Source organism: Nestor notabilis, unplaced genomic scaffold, assembly GCF_000696875.1.
Source record: "Nestor notabilis isolate BGI_N333 unplaced genomic scaffold, ASM69687v1 scaffold15797, whole genome shotgun sequence".
Taxonomy (NCBI): Eukaryota; Metazoa; Chordata; class Aves; order Psittaciformes; family Psittacidae; genus Nestor; species Nestor notabilis.
In genome coordinates this window covers 16,544-33,364 of record NW_009937985.1, presented here as the reverse complement: position 1 = coordinate 33,364, position 16,821 = coordinate 16,544, and the positions used below count along the sequence as shown (strand labels likewise).

At 38.1% G+C, this 16,821-nt stretch overlaps 1 protein-coding gene across 1 annotated transcript in view; it reads right to left on the bottom strand.

The window, feature by feature from the left end:
- Positions 1-1,896: 1,896 nt before the first annotated feature.
- The window catches only part of LOC104409275 (guanylyl cyclase-activating protein 3-like), a 28,733-nt gene continuing 13,808 nt past the window's right edge, over positions 1,897-16,821 (bottom strand). The window contains exons 2-4 of the mRNA XM_010019104.1: positions 7,888-8,037; positions 5,412-5,499; positions 1,897-2,027 (exon numbers count right to left, since the gene is read on the bottom strand). Of these exons, the coding sequence (XP_010017406.1) occupies positions 1,897-2,027; positions 5,412-5,499; positions 7,888-8,037 (369 nt within the window). The remainder of the gene's footprint in view (positions 2,028-5,411; positions 5,500-7,887; positions 8,038-16,821) is intronic.

Below are 16,821 nucleotides of genomic sequence, written 5' to 3'. Positions count from 1 at the left end.
AATCCAAAACACAACTTTTTTCCATACACTCAACTTGCTTAGGTTGGACCATTCTATTTTAAATACTGTAAAGCCAATTCTGAAGGACACCACCCTCATGGGATCTAAATACAAAAGCATTAGATTAAGAAAAGTGACTTTTTGAAGTCTGGGTATGAGAATACCGGTAGTGACAATGACATATTAAGGTGTCAATGATGAATAAATACAAAAACTTAAAACTTGGACCAGCAGCAGTCTCATACATCATTCTCCTTTTTTTTTTTTTTTTTTAAAAGGATATGAAAGATTAAAATGTCAGAACTATAATGTCAGAACTGTTTATAATGTCAAGTGATGCATGTTGCATACTCTCAGTATATTCCATTGATCAAACCAGAACCTGGGATAATAATTGCAGATGATGAAGCACATTTCATGTGCGAATGGACATGGGTTTGAAGTGAATTTGGAAGAAAAATATTTTCATACATAACTCTTAATAATTGTTTCATTCAACCTGGACCGATCCATGCACAAATTATTTTGCATATAGCTGATGCTCCTAACAATAGTCAATATTAGTATGATGCCTGCAGGCCACTGTCAGCCAAGGAGAATTTATGATATAATGTAGTAATCTGATAAAACTTGTTGCAGACTTGAGAGAGAATCAATCCCAACAGAACCTGAGAGAACTATAATTTTCCTTTGCAGACAGTTCATGCAGCTCCGTTTCAGCTCACAGAATTAATCTCGTTATTTATAAAGTAAGGTTGAGGTGGTTTTAGCCTGGTTTCCTAAGAAAATGAGGCATATGTGATCACGCCATCTGTAAATGCCTTCTCTGTACTCCTAACAGCTACCATCTTCAGAGACAATTGCAACCCAGTTCGAAAGAAGGTAGAAATCTCAAAAGACTAAATTGCTAAAAGCTTTTGCCCAAGTATCTGGACAGGGAAAAGATACCTGAAGTAGTACTCCCTGTCAGGGAAAGGCAAGAATAATTCAGCTGTTAGACAGTCGTCTTGGCAGAAGCCAGCAACCCCATCAGTAGGGACAAGTCTCAATACCTCATATCTTTTGTCTGATGCAGCTGTGGCAAAGAGCCCAGTGGAAACTAACTGTCTTGAAAAGGAGGGCATATAAGTCAAAGGACAGAAATCTCTGGAAACCAGAGTGCTTACAGAATTATTTGGTTTTAGCAATTCTTTGAACTCCTAATTTTATTCTACAAAAATAACAGAATTTCATTCCAGCACTTCTATAAAAGGTTAATTTCAAAGAACAGTAGCTGAACCCTGCCAAAACCATCAAAACATCATGTTATTTAGTATAAAGCTGTAATAAATTCAAAAGTGGTAGACAGCTTGTTAAGGAGGATGCACACCTTGGGAATATTAAGCTGACTGAGGTATTTCCCAGAGAACTTACTCCAATTTTGAGTACTGATTGGAGCAATTGTTACGTTAATGCAAACCAGGCTCCATTCTTAATTGATTTTGATACAACCCAGTCCTACCTAGAAGATTATGTCCACACTTCAGATGGTAGGTTTAAAAGCCCATTCTGAAAAGAAGAAATTTATTAACTCCATGTCTTCTAGAAAGATTGCATTTTGTGATATTTTCATTATTTTATTGATTACACTGAACAGTGTTCATAGAGACCAAATAAGTTATTTGTACTGAATCAAATAGCTTTTCTATTATATGTGTGGCTGTCACAGTCATTAGTGAGGGGAAGAATAAAGAAAAGAAAAGGAGACAGATTAAGTCAGAGCAAAAGTTATTACTCCTGGAGCAGGCTGCTCAGTTTTGCCTGGGCCAGGCTTTGATGACATCAAGCTCTCTGAATGTATCACATATTATCTTCCTTGAAATGATGACAGAGATGCCACATCTGTCACTGGATCCTTCAGATGCTGTGTCTCCTGCCGTTCTGTATGACTTTGAGTACGTTGGAAAGGTCAAAATTTTTCGTAATCAAATCCATTAGGTCCTCGTCTCTTTCCACACCAGTGATAAACTCTTCTAAAGTCAGTTCACCTAAAAAGAATTCACATACTCCTTAGGAACCAAGAAACCCAGCAATCACTCTCAATTCAACCAAAGACCATTCATGCCAGATTGAATCCCTCAGGAAGGTTCCCCATTCTCTGCTGATAGGCAAATGCAGGAAGAGTATTTGCTAATGTTTTCCCACTTTGCATCAGATCCTAGAATTCAGACTCACTTTTTTTCTGTTAAAACAGGTCAAACACAGCTTTCACTGAAGACTAAGACAATTATGAGTACTCAGTATCTGTGGTGACACAAATGTGAAAAAAGGTGCTAATGAAGCCTTGTATCAAGGCTGAATTTAGATGTATGGACCAATTCTCACAGAGCTAACTGGAATTTATCTTATAGCTAGTTTTAACAGAGATTAGGGTGTGATTTGTTGGGGATTACCAGGATTATTTAGAGCCATGATAAAATATAGTAAAAAAAATATAAAAAAATCTGTTAACTGTTTTGATTAGATACATTCATGCAAGCAACTTGAAATGGTCATTTAAAGTGTGATTTTTTAGGCCCATGGCAAAATCGGGCAATACCTTGGAAGTTGCAAGACAACTGTAAGATGTCTTTTATTGAGGAGCAGGACTACTTTTCAACAGTCTTCCTCTTTTCCTGCTCTCTTCCATGTCAGCAAAGGCAAAGGCCACTCCTAGGCATATGTCTGTTTGCACAGTACACAGGAATGTTCATAATTATCTGGTTAGAAGTTATGATAACTGTGATTATTCCAGTGATAACTGTTTTTCTCTGAGAGGGGAAACTTGGTTTAATGGGAAAAGCTTAATTCTTTACTCAGAGAATGGTTTAAAGTTTCGTATTAAAATCGCAACAGTGAATGATTTGTCACTGAAATAAGAAATGACAAGAGGCCAGACAAAGAGGAAAACGAATGAGTTAGGGCCCCAGGGTGCAGGGGAGCAGCAATTCAAGTTGCATGCACTTCTGGTGAATGCTTAGTTAGATGATTTTTGGCTATTTTTGGATTTAAGTACTCCCCAGAGTTTTTTTGTGTTTTGGTTTTTGTCCACGGCAACCTTGGAAACTTCATCTGATATGAAAAAGGAAAATGATCAGCATTTGAAAAATGTGAAAACCACTTTCTACATGGGCAGTAAAGGTTGCTTCCTTTTCAGTCATATGGGTCGTCACTTCACTGGCAAACAGGCTTATACACACACTATTAAAGTGGAATACATCATTTGACAGAAATCCCGGCTGTTAGGCTTCAGAGAGAGGAGTAAGACCCTCTCCAGGGGCTGGCATGCAGTGCCCTGAGAGTGTTCTCTTTCAACACCAGTGCCCCTATAAGATCATCCCAGGAGCAGAAACAGAACAAGCCATCTCTGTACGCTTGTCTGAGTCCTCCTGCTTTTGCCACTCATCCCTCTGATCTCTTCTCCTACCCCAGGCACTACTCTTATTTCCTATCTCCTTCCCTCTGTTGCCTTTGGCTGAGGTCGTTGGCTGGCTGGGGTTCCTGGGCTTATCAAATGTACATGCTGCATCATTTTCGTGCTCATGCAGGTCAACTGGTCTTGAATTCCCTCCTCTTGATCCCAGGCTGCATATTTCAAAGTACCAATACCAGCATGCAAGCGTACAAAGTCTGCTGCAGACTGGCATACCCAGACAGATTGCAACCATGACAGGTCTCAGATTTCCTTGAGCTAATGAAAATAAATCGCAAAGCCTTTGGGAGATTTGTTTTAAGAATGGCTCCTGACAAGCATGGGATTATTTCTTGTATTTTAATGTGTGGAAGGACATTGCAACTTATTTGTCTATTTGCCCTTTTCTTTAATAAGAAGCTGCAAGGAGCTTAAACTATCCTCGTAGCATAGTTTAAGCTAAAATTGGTAAAATTTGTCCCGTTCCTCAGGTGAAGCTAGTCCTGATGCTTTGCAGCTATTTAGAAAATGGAAAGCAGTTTGAATGGGAGTATTATGAAGATAAATTGAATAATTCATGTTCTGGCATTTCATTGCTAAAATGTAAGGCACATAAGTTATTTTTTTCAGCTGATGGTCTAGCTCAGATACAGATATTTTCAGTAAACATATGGTCAAAGCAGGAGTCAAAATATGAATAATCATAGAATTTGGGTTAGACACTAGATTATGATTATATGTTATTTGGAGTCCTTTGGTTATTTGTCTTCACCCAAAAAATGGGCTAAGCAGGTGGGGAAAAAAATCCTTCATGAGTTATTCACATGCACCACAACATCACTGTTTATACTCTGATTATGTATTGCAAACAGCTGTTTTAAAAAGTGACCTTAATACACCAAATAAGACCAGAAAAATGAACAAAAAAAAAAAAAACCAAACCCACCCCAAATTCCTCACTAGGTGATTTTGCTCTGCAATGCTTTCCTAATATTCCTAATTTGCCAATGATTGCAGTAAATGGTGTAAAACATAATTGCCAGTGGAAGGAGGACTTTTATAATTAGAAGTATGAAGGAATTCACATGTGCAAGTTTTCTACTAGAAACAATTCTGAAGCAGTGAATTAAAGTTTTAGTTTCCAAATGCAAGTCCAACTGGTTCAGGGTAGTTATCTTGAGAAAAAACAGTAGCATGTGTTAACAATCAGCCTTCAAGGGACATCCAATGTGCTGTCCAGTCTTTAGAACATGCATGTGCAACTGTGCATCTTAGCTGATTTCTTATCCACTTTAGCGAGATTAAGCCAACAGAAATACACTAAAACCCCCACTTGATCACACCTTTATTCTTCTGTGCAACTAGAGTACTGGCATTTTGGATGAACAGCGCAAGACCTCCATGAGGGAGACCTCATAGCAGCCTTCCAATATCTGAAGGGGGCCTACAAGGATGCTGGGGAGGGACTCTTCGTTAGGGACTCTAGTGGTAGGACAAGGGGTAATGGGTTTAAACTTAAACAGGGGAAGTTCAGGTTAGATATAAGGAAGAAGGTCTTCACAGTGATGGTGATGAGGCACTTGAATAGTTGCCCAAGGAAGTTGTGAATGCTCCAACCCTGGCGGTGTTCAAGGCCAGGCTGGACAGAGCCTTGGGCGACATAGTTCAGTGTGTGGTGTCCCTGCTCACGGCAGGGGGGTTGGAACTAGGGGATCTTAAGGTCCTTTCCAACCCTAACTATTCTATGATTCTATGTTTTAGCCTGTACTGCATGTAACTCCTCTGTCAGCTTAATAGAGACAGTTGATTTATTTACACTTCACTGTAAAGCTGAAGTAATATGTGTAAAGAAGAACAGATTCAGGCTTTCTGTTAATCTAATCCAGTCAATCCTTCAGTAGCATGTTCAGCTCCCCTCTTGATCCCACACTTCCTTATGGAGGAAAATCCCTGTCAGTGCCAACAAAACCTAAATTCTTACCATCATTGTTCACGTCTATCTTCTGAAATATGATGTTTGTGAACTCCTCAGCAGACATGTCAGTGTGGCCATTAATAGCTTGAATAGCCTGAAGGCAGAAATGGAGGAAGTTCTTTCAGACTTTTTTCCCCATCAAGTTGTGAAAACAATACACTGGCAAATGCAGTATTTGCGATGCAGCTCTTTAGTTCGCCAACCCTCTCAAAAATCACTAAATGAATAGCTGTTTCAAGTAATGAGGATTGGAAATTTAATTAACATAACACAGCCTGAAGATTACAGACTAATTTACATATCTCTGAACGTCTTCTAAAACCATGTGGCACCTCTGCTCTGCAATACACTTTAGAGTGCACACCAGCATTTTTATCTGGCCCTAGAGAGTTCTGTGTCTTTGGAGAGGGCCCTATGGTCTGTGTGATTTAAGTAGAGTATTGTTTTTCACAGCTGAAAGCACATACATAGAAAGCTTAAGTAATTTTTCTATTAAGACATGTTTAACTTAGTAATCACAAACAAAGTCAGATCAGCAGACCTGGAAGTTGAGAGAATTTACTTGTCCTTCAAATAACTTAAGGAAATACATATTTATAAATACACATGCATATATGTTCTGTAATTGGCATACTACAGAATTTTTTTATCTACACCTGAATTATCCTGAGATTGTGTTGTGTAAGATAATTCCTCACATGTGCCAGTAGTTTCTTTCAGTATTCCTGATATTATATTAGAACTCATTACATTTAATTAAAAAGTAAGTTAAATCTATTCAGCACCGATGTAGAATTCTTGACTATCACTGTCTTTATCTTACTTTGCACAAACAAGTTCCAGAAGGCAGCAAGAATTTTACAAAAACAGCTACATAAACTTGTTTGTATTAATAATTCCTACTTTAGATCGTTTGGTGTTTTCTATGTCTGACCCTGATGCAGTCTTCAGAAGAAAGTTATAGCTCTGACACAGTTAAATTTGCTGTAGTGTTAAGAGTAAGGCAGTGGTTCCTGAAGTACTTGAATTACTGATTACCACAGAAACACCTTAAATAATAAACTAAAATAACTGGGCCATTAAAACGCATTAAGAGGATGCATATTTGTCTGGAAGGAATTTTGATGGTTGATAATGATCTGATGATCCAAAGTTTGCATGGCTGTGTGGACAGATGAAGATTTAATAGGACTTGTGTGATTTAAATTAATGGTTCAGATATGATATATCTTGTTGGACAAGCCTAGGCCAAATGACTTGGGCAGGTTTAAGTTAGGGTTCTTGTACCCCAAAAGAGAAGAAAACACATAGATCTGTAAACTGGTTTTAAAAACAGGTGAGTTGAAAAAGAAAACTTTACATTAAAAGTATTTTTATTCTCTTTTTGGATAAAGACCAAGACAGAACAGTCACCTCATTGCCTCTGGGTGAAAATATATGGAGAATATCTGCAAAAGAAAGATATCATTAGTCTTAAACAAGGAGGAATCTGGGAGATGCAGCCTCTCCTACCTTTAGAAAGCTGCCCTTTAGAAGGTGATGCATCAACTCTATTTTTTAACCCTGTAGCTTCATGTGGCTCAAATTCCTTTTACACTGGGCAGCAGCTCTTGAAAGTCTTTAACAGTGACTAGCCGGGCACCCCCCCAGAATCCAGAAAAAGTATGTTCCTTATTTATTATGACATTAAATCCCTCTTTAGATTTTATGCTCCCTGCAGCAAAACCTTGGTCTGTAATGAATCCTGAACATTTAGGGAGCAGTCTTAAGCCATTCATATTTGCAAGGAACCGTATAATACCTTTTGGATGAAAGCAGCTACCGAAGTGCAAAATATTAGTTCACTAAAGCAAGTTGAAAAATACAGAAATAATTTTAAAGAAAGAAATGCACTGCTTTTGTTTGTGGGTTTGAAATGGACCCATTTTCTGCAAAATTTTCCAAAATATTTGTATCCAAATGTCACTGCATGATTTAATGATAAAATTAAATTTCCCCAACTTAATTTTAGAATACGAGATTATGGCATTTGTAGTAAGCAAATCTAAAAGACTTTCAAAAAATTAAAATATTAAAACAGTTTGATGACATCTACATTATTTCTTGCAGCAAGTTCTGTTTGAGAAGCCAGTCTTCCACACCAGACTGGCACAAACACTTTTAACCAGCTGTTTATTCATTATGCTATTTCAGTTCTACCCTGCGTTATAACACATTTTATCACAATAATGTCTCTACTGCTTCTAGTTTTTCACTTTCAGTAAAGAATTACATCTGTAGAACTATGGTTCTACTTAGAGATGCTTACTTCAATAAGCAAGAAACTAATGGCAGGAGTGTCGCTAGTCAGAATAATTCCGGTTTTACAACTGTAAAACGTTACACAAAGTACAGACAATCCATTTACAACACATGATGAACCACTATTTCAGAGGCAATACACTATGTCAAATGCTCTTGCTAGTGGTCATAACTTGCTTACCGTGAATATGCTTACTAGTTCTTTTTTGTCAATACATCCGTTTCCATCAGCATCATATAGCTTAAAATACCATTTCAATTTTTGTTCAATTTTCCCTCGTATAACCAAATTTATTGCAGCTATGAACTCCAAGAAGTCTATAAATCCATCCTAAGAGAGAAAGAGAGAAAAACCTATTTAACAATGTTTGTTTTCTGTTCATTCTGGCAATTTCACAGAAACAGGTCACTGAATTCACTATAATACACACTGAATTATAAAGCACTTGAACATAAAATTTCTTCTGTGGTGTTTAAAAAGGATATGCTCAACTGGAAGCACTGTAGAAAAGGGTATTAGCACAGGTTTGTTCTCTGAAAGCTGGGCCAGTGGGGTGAGGGGCAAATCTGCTCTGAACAATTGTAATTGACATTTTTTTAAGGAGAAGAGAAAGACTTCCACATGTGAAAAAGGGGAGCATGGGATATGTGGTTTGGTGCTAATAAGATGCCTACAGCAGAGTTGCTTATATTCATATGAGTACTGCAGAACTATAGATGATTTCCAGTGCAACAGAGCTGCTCCAGGTGTTATCCATCTGAGAGATCATGTAGTAAGTGTTGTACGTGGTAACCGATAACCTGGCATGAACCCCAGGTATTGTGGTTTATCCATATAAACATCAGGTCTCTCTGACTAATACATTTTGCATGGGATATAAAGCTGCAAGTCATAAACTAGTTTCTAAATAACAAGGCTAGGGGTATATTCATAGGGAAAGAGTATTTCAGATCAATTTAATTCCATATTTTCTGCTTCCTACTCTGAAGCTACTGATGAAAGCCTGTCAAGGACAGGCCTCCATGGTCAGGTTCCTCTGTTTCTGTAACAATGTGGTGAGGATGGATGAAACAGTTGCTGAATTTGGAGAGTATTTGCTCCAACTGTTTCTCATGTACATATAAAAAGAATTAACAGCTGGTAAATTTAATCTTGTGATCTTTACGTTGGTCAGAATCCAATTGCTTGGAAAATCTTGGAAAGACTCATTGGTTTCAGATGGTCTGTGAGTGAGAAGAGAAGGTTGGATGAGTATCTAGTAGGTTTATCATGTTACTTATTTTTATTGTTATATATCAACAAATGTCTTGCCAGTTGAGGTTTTGCAATCAGCAGGCATTAATCTGTCCTCAAGACTGTACTACACTGAAAGGAAAGAAGTTCTATAAAGGTGCAGTGCAACTCATGGCCACTCCTGCAGTGCTTGTTTTGGTTTCTGTGTAAGGCTGTTTGCCAGAGTGGCACCCAAGAGATAAATCCAGTGTTTCAAACACACTGGATTAAATGTACATGCAGAAATGGTGTGTGTGTAACTTTTGGGGACTGACCATTTCTTCACAGATTCTGCCAGTTCTGCTGTAGTTGCTGGATTTACTCTAATTGCAATAACAGCAAACACAGCAAAGTCAAAGACACCATTCAACCGCTGTCAGGGATTAAATGAAATTTAACAGTAACTGCATGTAGTTTTAAAACAAGATTAGGTGCAGTATTAAAAGCAGATGCTTTACCAAAAAATGACAGATCATGTACCACAAACTTAATGCTTTTTTTGGCACACCAGCTGGAATTCCAATTTTGAAAGTAATATTTCAAGAAGCATCTCATCAAGTATTTCACCAGAGGGCAAGGTTCATTTTGCTGATTACGTTTCCATCATCTGATTTGATAGATCTATTAAGAATGTGGTTAGATGCATTTCGCATTGCTGCTTTTTTATTGCATTTCATACTTCTTATTGAATCTACAGATTAATTTTAGGCTTGCTGGATGTCCATGACCAGATTAATTTTCTTCTTTCTCCCTTACATTTCACTTTGGATCTTGGAAAATAGTATTTTGTTTGCTTTCTTTCTACATCTTGGTTTTACTGTTGTTGCTGTGACAAAATATCAGAAGTTTGGACAAGGTAATAACCAGCTTAAAGTATTTGGGTATGTAATTCTGATCTGGTGGAAGGGACTGAAAGCCAAGGTCAAAAACCTCCCACCTCTGAAAAACACGTGAGAGAAATTGTAGTTGACAGTAAAGCCCCAGCCACATTCCATAGACATGCAAAGACCACCAGCAACATGTTAACTTCAGCAGCCAGTGCTGAAATACTGAGAAGACAGACAGGTTCACGTCATCTGGAACCAGAAGCATCGCACAAATGCATTGATGAGAAATGTTCTGGTTTTCTACAGCAAAAAACACATGTTGTAGGTAGAAAAGAAAAAAAATTAGATGATGTAGAAGGCTATGGCAATCTTTCTACGTGTACACAGAGCTTTCTCAGGTAAATACTGCACTTTTTACGCTAGCAAACAACAGCCTCAGAATAGTACATTAAATGCTGAAAAAAAAATCATAACAGTAACCTGTGAAGATCATCCTGTGGTTCTGTGAGTACAACAAATAATACAGTAAGCTTGTGATATTACTAAAAGAACACTGCCATGCTGATTTACCCATCTGCTGATCTATAACAATTCACCATATAAGTATGTAGGTAGGTCCCTATGTGTCTCCAGCTTGCACATTAAAGTAACCATTGAGCATTAGGAAATCAGTAATTCACAAGCAAAAGGCTACTATAAAAATAAAAAAAATATATAATAATCAAATGAACACCACCACTCTCCCCCCCCAAAAAAATCCCAAACAAACCCCAAAACCACAGCAGCGTAATAAGCTGAACTAATGATCAGTGGTGGGAGATAAAAGTAATTTACTTCTGGAGCTTTACTCTGTTATTCCATAGGGGAGATTTCAAATACTTTTATTAAATGGAGTTAATGAAGGTGAAGCTTATTTGCCAGGGTAGGATACTGGACAGATTTGGGTGATGAATGCATTTCTTGTGTTTGAAGACTGATTTTCCATGTCTGTATGGTGCTGACCCTGCCTTTCTTGGTGGCCTTCCTTCACCATCTGAAGGGATGGTGAAGCCCTGATCCCTTCCCTGCCTGAATAGGCAGAACCCGCTGGGGTAAACTCAGAGTACGCCCTCTGGATGTACTGTAAAACAGGGGGACAGAAATTTCCTGATGTGCTTCTGAGGAGCAGGCAGGAGATAAACCAGAAATAAAATGGGTTGAAACTTCTTTTACATGCCTCAGTCTTCTGGACTTTCTGCTTAACATAGCAGACTTAATAAAAATATACACCTTTCTTTTTAGTCTCTTAATGGATTGACCAGATGAACTTGAGCCTTGAGGATGCATTATGGTTGTGCATGTGTTTATGCCCTTTGATGCTGTGTTTTTGTAACTTGTTCTGCTTTCACTGCTGAGTGACTTCTTTAGGCTGCTTGGAACAGTTTTATTCACAAAACAAAGACAAAAGTGGTCCCCAAAACTGGAAGAAAGTGATTTAATTTTATCTTTTTATGAGATGTTTTTGCTTCAGAATGTCAGCCTATGTGCAGCTGCTGGAGGCCTCTCACTTTTGTTTGCTGAAGATGGGGATGTACGTCCTGTGAGGGCAAAGGTGGGCAGTGAAGGATCGTAGCGTTACACAACAGCAATTAATACTTCAGCCCCAGAGCCGTAGGAGAGCATTATCCTTTCAGTTCCTAGAATAGCATTGCTAATCTTCACAGGTCCTTAAAAACTCTCACAGCTTCAAACTATTTGAAGACAGATTAAAAATAATTGACTTGTCAGCTATGAATACACAGCTGATCTGAAAAGGCACGGCAGTTCAGAATGATCTGAACTTGGTGTTTTGGCTGCCTAGCTCTTACCTGAGAGTGATTTCCGAGCAGGGTTTATGCAGTGCTTGTGTGACATCCAGCCACCTCCTACCACAGCCATGCCTGTGGAAAAGGACTATTTCCCTGCAAAACCTTAGGATAAATGAACTCATCATCTCACTTGGAGCACTGAGGACACTACCAAGGGTCTATACACAATAAGCAGTGCCAAAATTTGCACCTGAAGAAAAGCTGTAAACTCAGCTTGATACCAGGAGAATAGCTCAACAGACTTTATAAGGATTAACAAGTGTGCAAATATAGATGGTCTAGGTATTTCAAACCTAGGGTTTAGGACATTAAGCCACTTTCCCACCCCCTGTCTTTCAGAATACTAAAATCTCATAAGGCAGAGAGAGGATGCACAGGTCAAACAGCAGATTACAACAGCTCAGAATAACAGTGAAATTTATAGCTAATCCTATGTGCTTCTCTCTTTCTAGACTCCATTTCAAAAGCAGCTCTGCTTTCTCTGCCCTCAGAAGCCTAAAGGACAATTCATTTCACTTGATTTCATCTCTCCCCGTTTTCTTGCATTCTTTTTGCTTCTGAAGACTTTCAGTTGTTCCTCAAAGGTTCATAAGCCTTATTGAAGAAATACAGAACTGTTTGTGACTGTTACTTTGACACATCCCTAAGATCTGATACTGGAGTTTGGGGCTTGGAGAGAGCTCCAGATCCCCCACAGGTTATGGCTAGAATCACCAGTTTCTTAAGTAAGCAAAGTTGGCATATGTCACAGGGTGGAGGGAAACTCTTGACAAGCAAAGACTGTTAGGTAAGGATGAAGAATGAAGCAGGGAATTAGGAGCTGCAGATCGTTAAGTGGTTTTGTGGTAGTAGCATACCCACTGTTATATAAAGAGATGAGGCTATACTGACCAGACTGTTACACAAGATTCTGCTTTGCCCAGATGAAGAGGACCTGTGAGATTTGGTACCTTTGTGTTAGAGGAGCTGGAAATGCAGGGCCAGCTCTGTGTCCTGGCTCTCAAGCTTGTAAGGCTATCCTGGTAAACCCTAGTGAAATCCAAAATGTTAAGATGAGAAACAATTCTATTTCTTCAAAATTAACAACTACTCCCCAACAACTTGCCATCACTCATGATTTTCTTTCAAGATTACTGGGAAAGCAGCAAGATAGGGAAATCAACAAGGCATTGGGCTGGGTCCTTTGCTCAGCCTTCAGCACGGCACAGCAGTGCCCAGGAGGGCTGTATCGAAAGAAAGCATATACTCAAGGACCTAACCCTCTATCATCATCTCTTGGATGGTGGGGGTCAGGTTTCTGCACTCTAATTTCGAGCCTTTACTTGTGCTTCGAGGAGCATCTTTCCCAAACAAAGCAGTAGGCAAGAGAGAGAAGGCTGAAAAATGCAGCCACGACCACATAACACATTTTTCAACAAATTTCTTGCTGACAATTCCAGGAAATTTGTCTTTGATAAACCAAAGAATGCATCAGGACAAGCCTCCAGGAAAATCACTTTCAAGACATACATGTCTCCTAGTGGCAAAATGCTCTATTTGGCAGATTATCTTGGATGCTCCTAGATAATGGTTTTAGGAATTAATGTCTCAGGGGATGTTTGCAAGAAGGCTTCTAAAAGTTAAATGCATACACTATCATTCTCCAAAGTACTTGGTATTATCAGACAAAGGACCTCAGGAAAGGAAAAAGTTAATAGTATCTACCTTCTTTTAGTAGGCTTTTTATGTCTATAAAACCCAGGAGATTATAGATCATGTCACAGGAAAGCAGTTACCAATTTCCTGTCATTACGTGAGTTTGCAGCTAAGTTAGTTAAAACAGATCGTCCAATTTCTGCTGCATTTTTTCTGCAATTATTATTTTCAAAATGTGGTTGACAAACATCATTGTCATCAACAAATATGTGAATCATGATTGCATGTTTTCAGATGTTTCAAAGCAACACACAAATGATAAAAGTGAAAAAGAAGAAAATTTAAACCTGGAGTAGCCTCTAACTGCTCTATTCATAATTAACAAGGAAAGAAACAGAAAAATAAGGCAGTTGCACTTCTAGAAAATACTGAAAATTTAATTAAAAGAACATTCCTGAACTATTTTTTCATTAAAATTACTTTCCCCTTTATCTACATCATAATTTAACAAGTAGAATTTAAAATTAACTATGATTAATTGTACAACGCTAATCTTCACTGCCTATTCATATGATGTGACAAAAGTACAGTGTTAGCTGGTAATGGTAGTAATATGCTCCAAGTGCTTTTTAAGCTTAGTGAAAGCTGTGGAGCATGTACTAATTTGTTTACACACAAAATGAAATTTTCAAAGAAACCCTACACATGTTGTTACAAAAGTGTAATTGCTTCGGTTTAATGTGTAATTTTGGGTACTGAGTAACTGCAGAGGAAGTAACTCTCAACCTGTTCTTTTGTTTTAAAAACAGTCAGGGAGTGTAGGAACTTGGGTAGCACAACTCAGTGGGAGACTGTGTTGATGATTATTTTTAAATAAAATTGAACTTTGTTCTTTCATATTCCTCCCTTTCTGTACGGCTCACATCGAGTATTGCTACCCTTTTTTCTGCAGGACATTCAGTAAAAATGTATGTGGTACAAATTCAATTCATGTTAAATTGAAGAACAAGGGAAAAATGTTAAGCCAAAGAATCACTTGACCAAACCTCTAAGTGCTTCATTTTTATTGTCAGTAATTTTTGCCACATATTTCTCTGTACTCAGTGTAGTAATTCATTTTCTCTGGGTCTCTTGTGCAACGTAGTTGGCATTAAAGCTTCATACAGGACCTACGGGCTGGGCTGTCTTAATCTGTAGATCTTAGGTGCTGGGTCCTGGTGTGTGAAAGGGGACTCCTAACAGCCAGCTACCACAGCACTGGTGGATGTAGTACATCTGCCCTTGCACCACACACAAACTGTGTCTTTTGGAGTGCTCTACAGTGTCATGGACCTACTGCCCAGTGCAGCTGATCTCTACTGCAAACACAGAGAGCCTGAACATGCTGCACACAGATGGCAAGGAAGGAGCTATTCAACAAGGTGGGAACACCCCATGGTGTGCACTGTGAGTACTGCTGTCCCATCACATAGCTTAATCCAGTCCACCTAAGCATCAAGACTGCCATGCAAGGAAAATTCAACTGGAATATTACTTAATAGCACTTGCCTACATGAATATTTCAAAATTTTGCTTTTAAAGAGAAAATTTCTTGGACATTCAGATTACCCTTTTTGAAATTAAAAAAGAAAATAAAAAAAAGGGCCATTGAATTCTGCAATGCTGTGACAGAAATCTGAGACAGATGTCACTTTAATATCCCATGTAAAGAAGCAGCCTTCCACACTTGGTGGTGCTGTGCCACTACTGGGGAATCTGGTGTAAAACTTTTAGGTAACTTGTACCACCAAAACCTGGAATCAAGAATTCAACTGTACTGACATTAAGAAAGTAATGATTTTAATGATAATGTTAACCTGGGCTTTTAGCTGGTAATGACACATTATTATAGCATAAGTTAGTGCTATCACAGAAGTAAGTCCTGTGCCAAACCAGTAGGAAACAAAACTAAGATTGTGAAATTGCACCACTAATTGTGGGAGGCCCTTACTAAGTAATAGATTTTTTTTTTTTGATCAATATATAAAATTGGATGTAAAAATATTCTGGAGGTAGTTAAGAAGTAGAACAAAGACATTCTTTAAGACAGTCTATAAATAGACGGTGTTTCATGGATCTAGATGAAATATTCAAGAATCATAGTTTCTATTCCATGGCATTTTTTATATGGGTACAGTACCTTTCAAAGGCAATTAAGCATTCTTAAAAAAATTATATAACTACACTGCTTTGAACACAACAAAGCATAATTTAGCCTCCTCTTTATTTACAGTAATCAAGCTAGTTACTTTATATTTGAGATAATTTTATACAACATTACTCTAGATTAAGGAGAAACAAATGGTTTGGCTTTGGGTTTTTTTGTTGCTTTTGTTGGATTTTGTCTGAAACCAATAGGAAAAGGATTTCTACATGTACATGTTGAAATCAAAAAGCCCAAATATTTGAGGAGGTAAGAGGTGTAGATTTTTGTTTCTTCTGACAGAAGAACCCTTCCTGGCTCAGAGATACTTAGATACTTATTTCTTCTAGCCATTTGTTTAGAAGCCAATTTATTTTTTTTTTTGGACACACAGGCTTTTATTGCTGACCCTACAATGTGATGGGTATGACTGTCATGAAAATAAAATAAGTTTTCTGAGTAGTTCTTGTTGTGGAGTCTAGTTAGAAGCAATTGTGAGATTGAAAATGGATTCAAAACCAGAAAAAGAAAAAGTCAGACTTCTCTGGGCAAAGTGGTAGTGCTATTCACACGTGCTGGGACAACACAAGAACCACGGAAAAGGAATAGCATAAAATATAGCATGTCTTGTCAACCACAATAGTAGCCCCATAGTGTAGTATGCAATGCAGATATTGCTGCTGCAACCTTACTGCCTTGCTAAGGTGGCTGGTTAGAGTAAATGAAGTAAAGCATACTTATCCAGAGAGTCATTTGTGCCTGAAGACCTACCTAAAATGACGTGTGCAGCTGAACTTATGTTTGCACAACTATTTAAAGACTTAGGATACAAAACAGAAAAGTTGTTTAGGAAAGTTTGGGAAAATATTTCTATAATTATCATTCTCTCTCACTGTACTTAGAATAACTGTTAACTATTGCACCCAAGTCTATTGTGTCAACTTTGGTAATGGCTGCAAACATGTAAGGGTGCTGTAAACAGTCTAGGCAGTTCCTTAGGCAGCCTGACAATTCATACCACAGCAGCTGTTCTTGGGACCTGAGGACACATCAGAGCAAGACAATTTGAGAAAGGAATCCCAACCGAAGATCAAATTTTCCAGCAAAGGAGAGTTAGCAAGGATTCCTTGAGCTGTTAAAATTAATACTACGAGAGGTGGAAACACTTAATACTTAGGTTCAATGTAGTGTTTGAAGTATGGCTCACTAGCAGTCATTTTATTTCATCTTTAAGAGCTCTTCATGCCCTCAATAAGAACATGGAAGTCAGTTATCACCTACTGCTAGGTATCCATTGCATAGTTGGGCCGTGTCAGTCTTCAACAAATTAATGCCTTCAGTAGAATCTCTA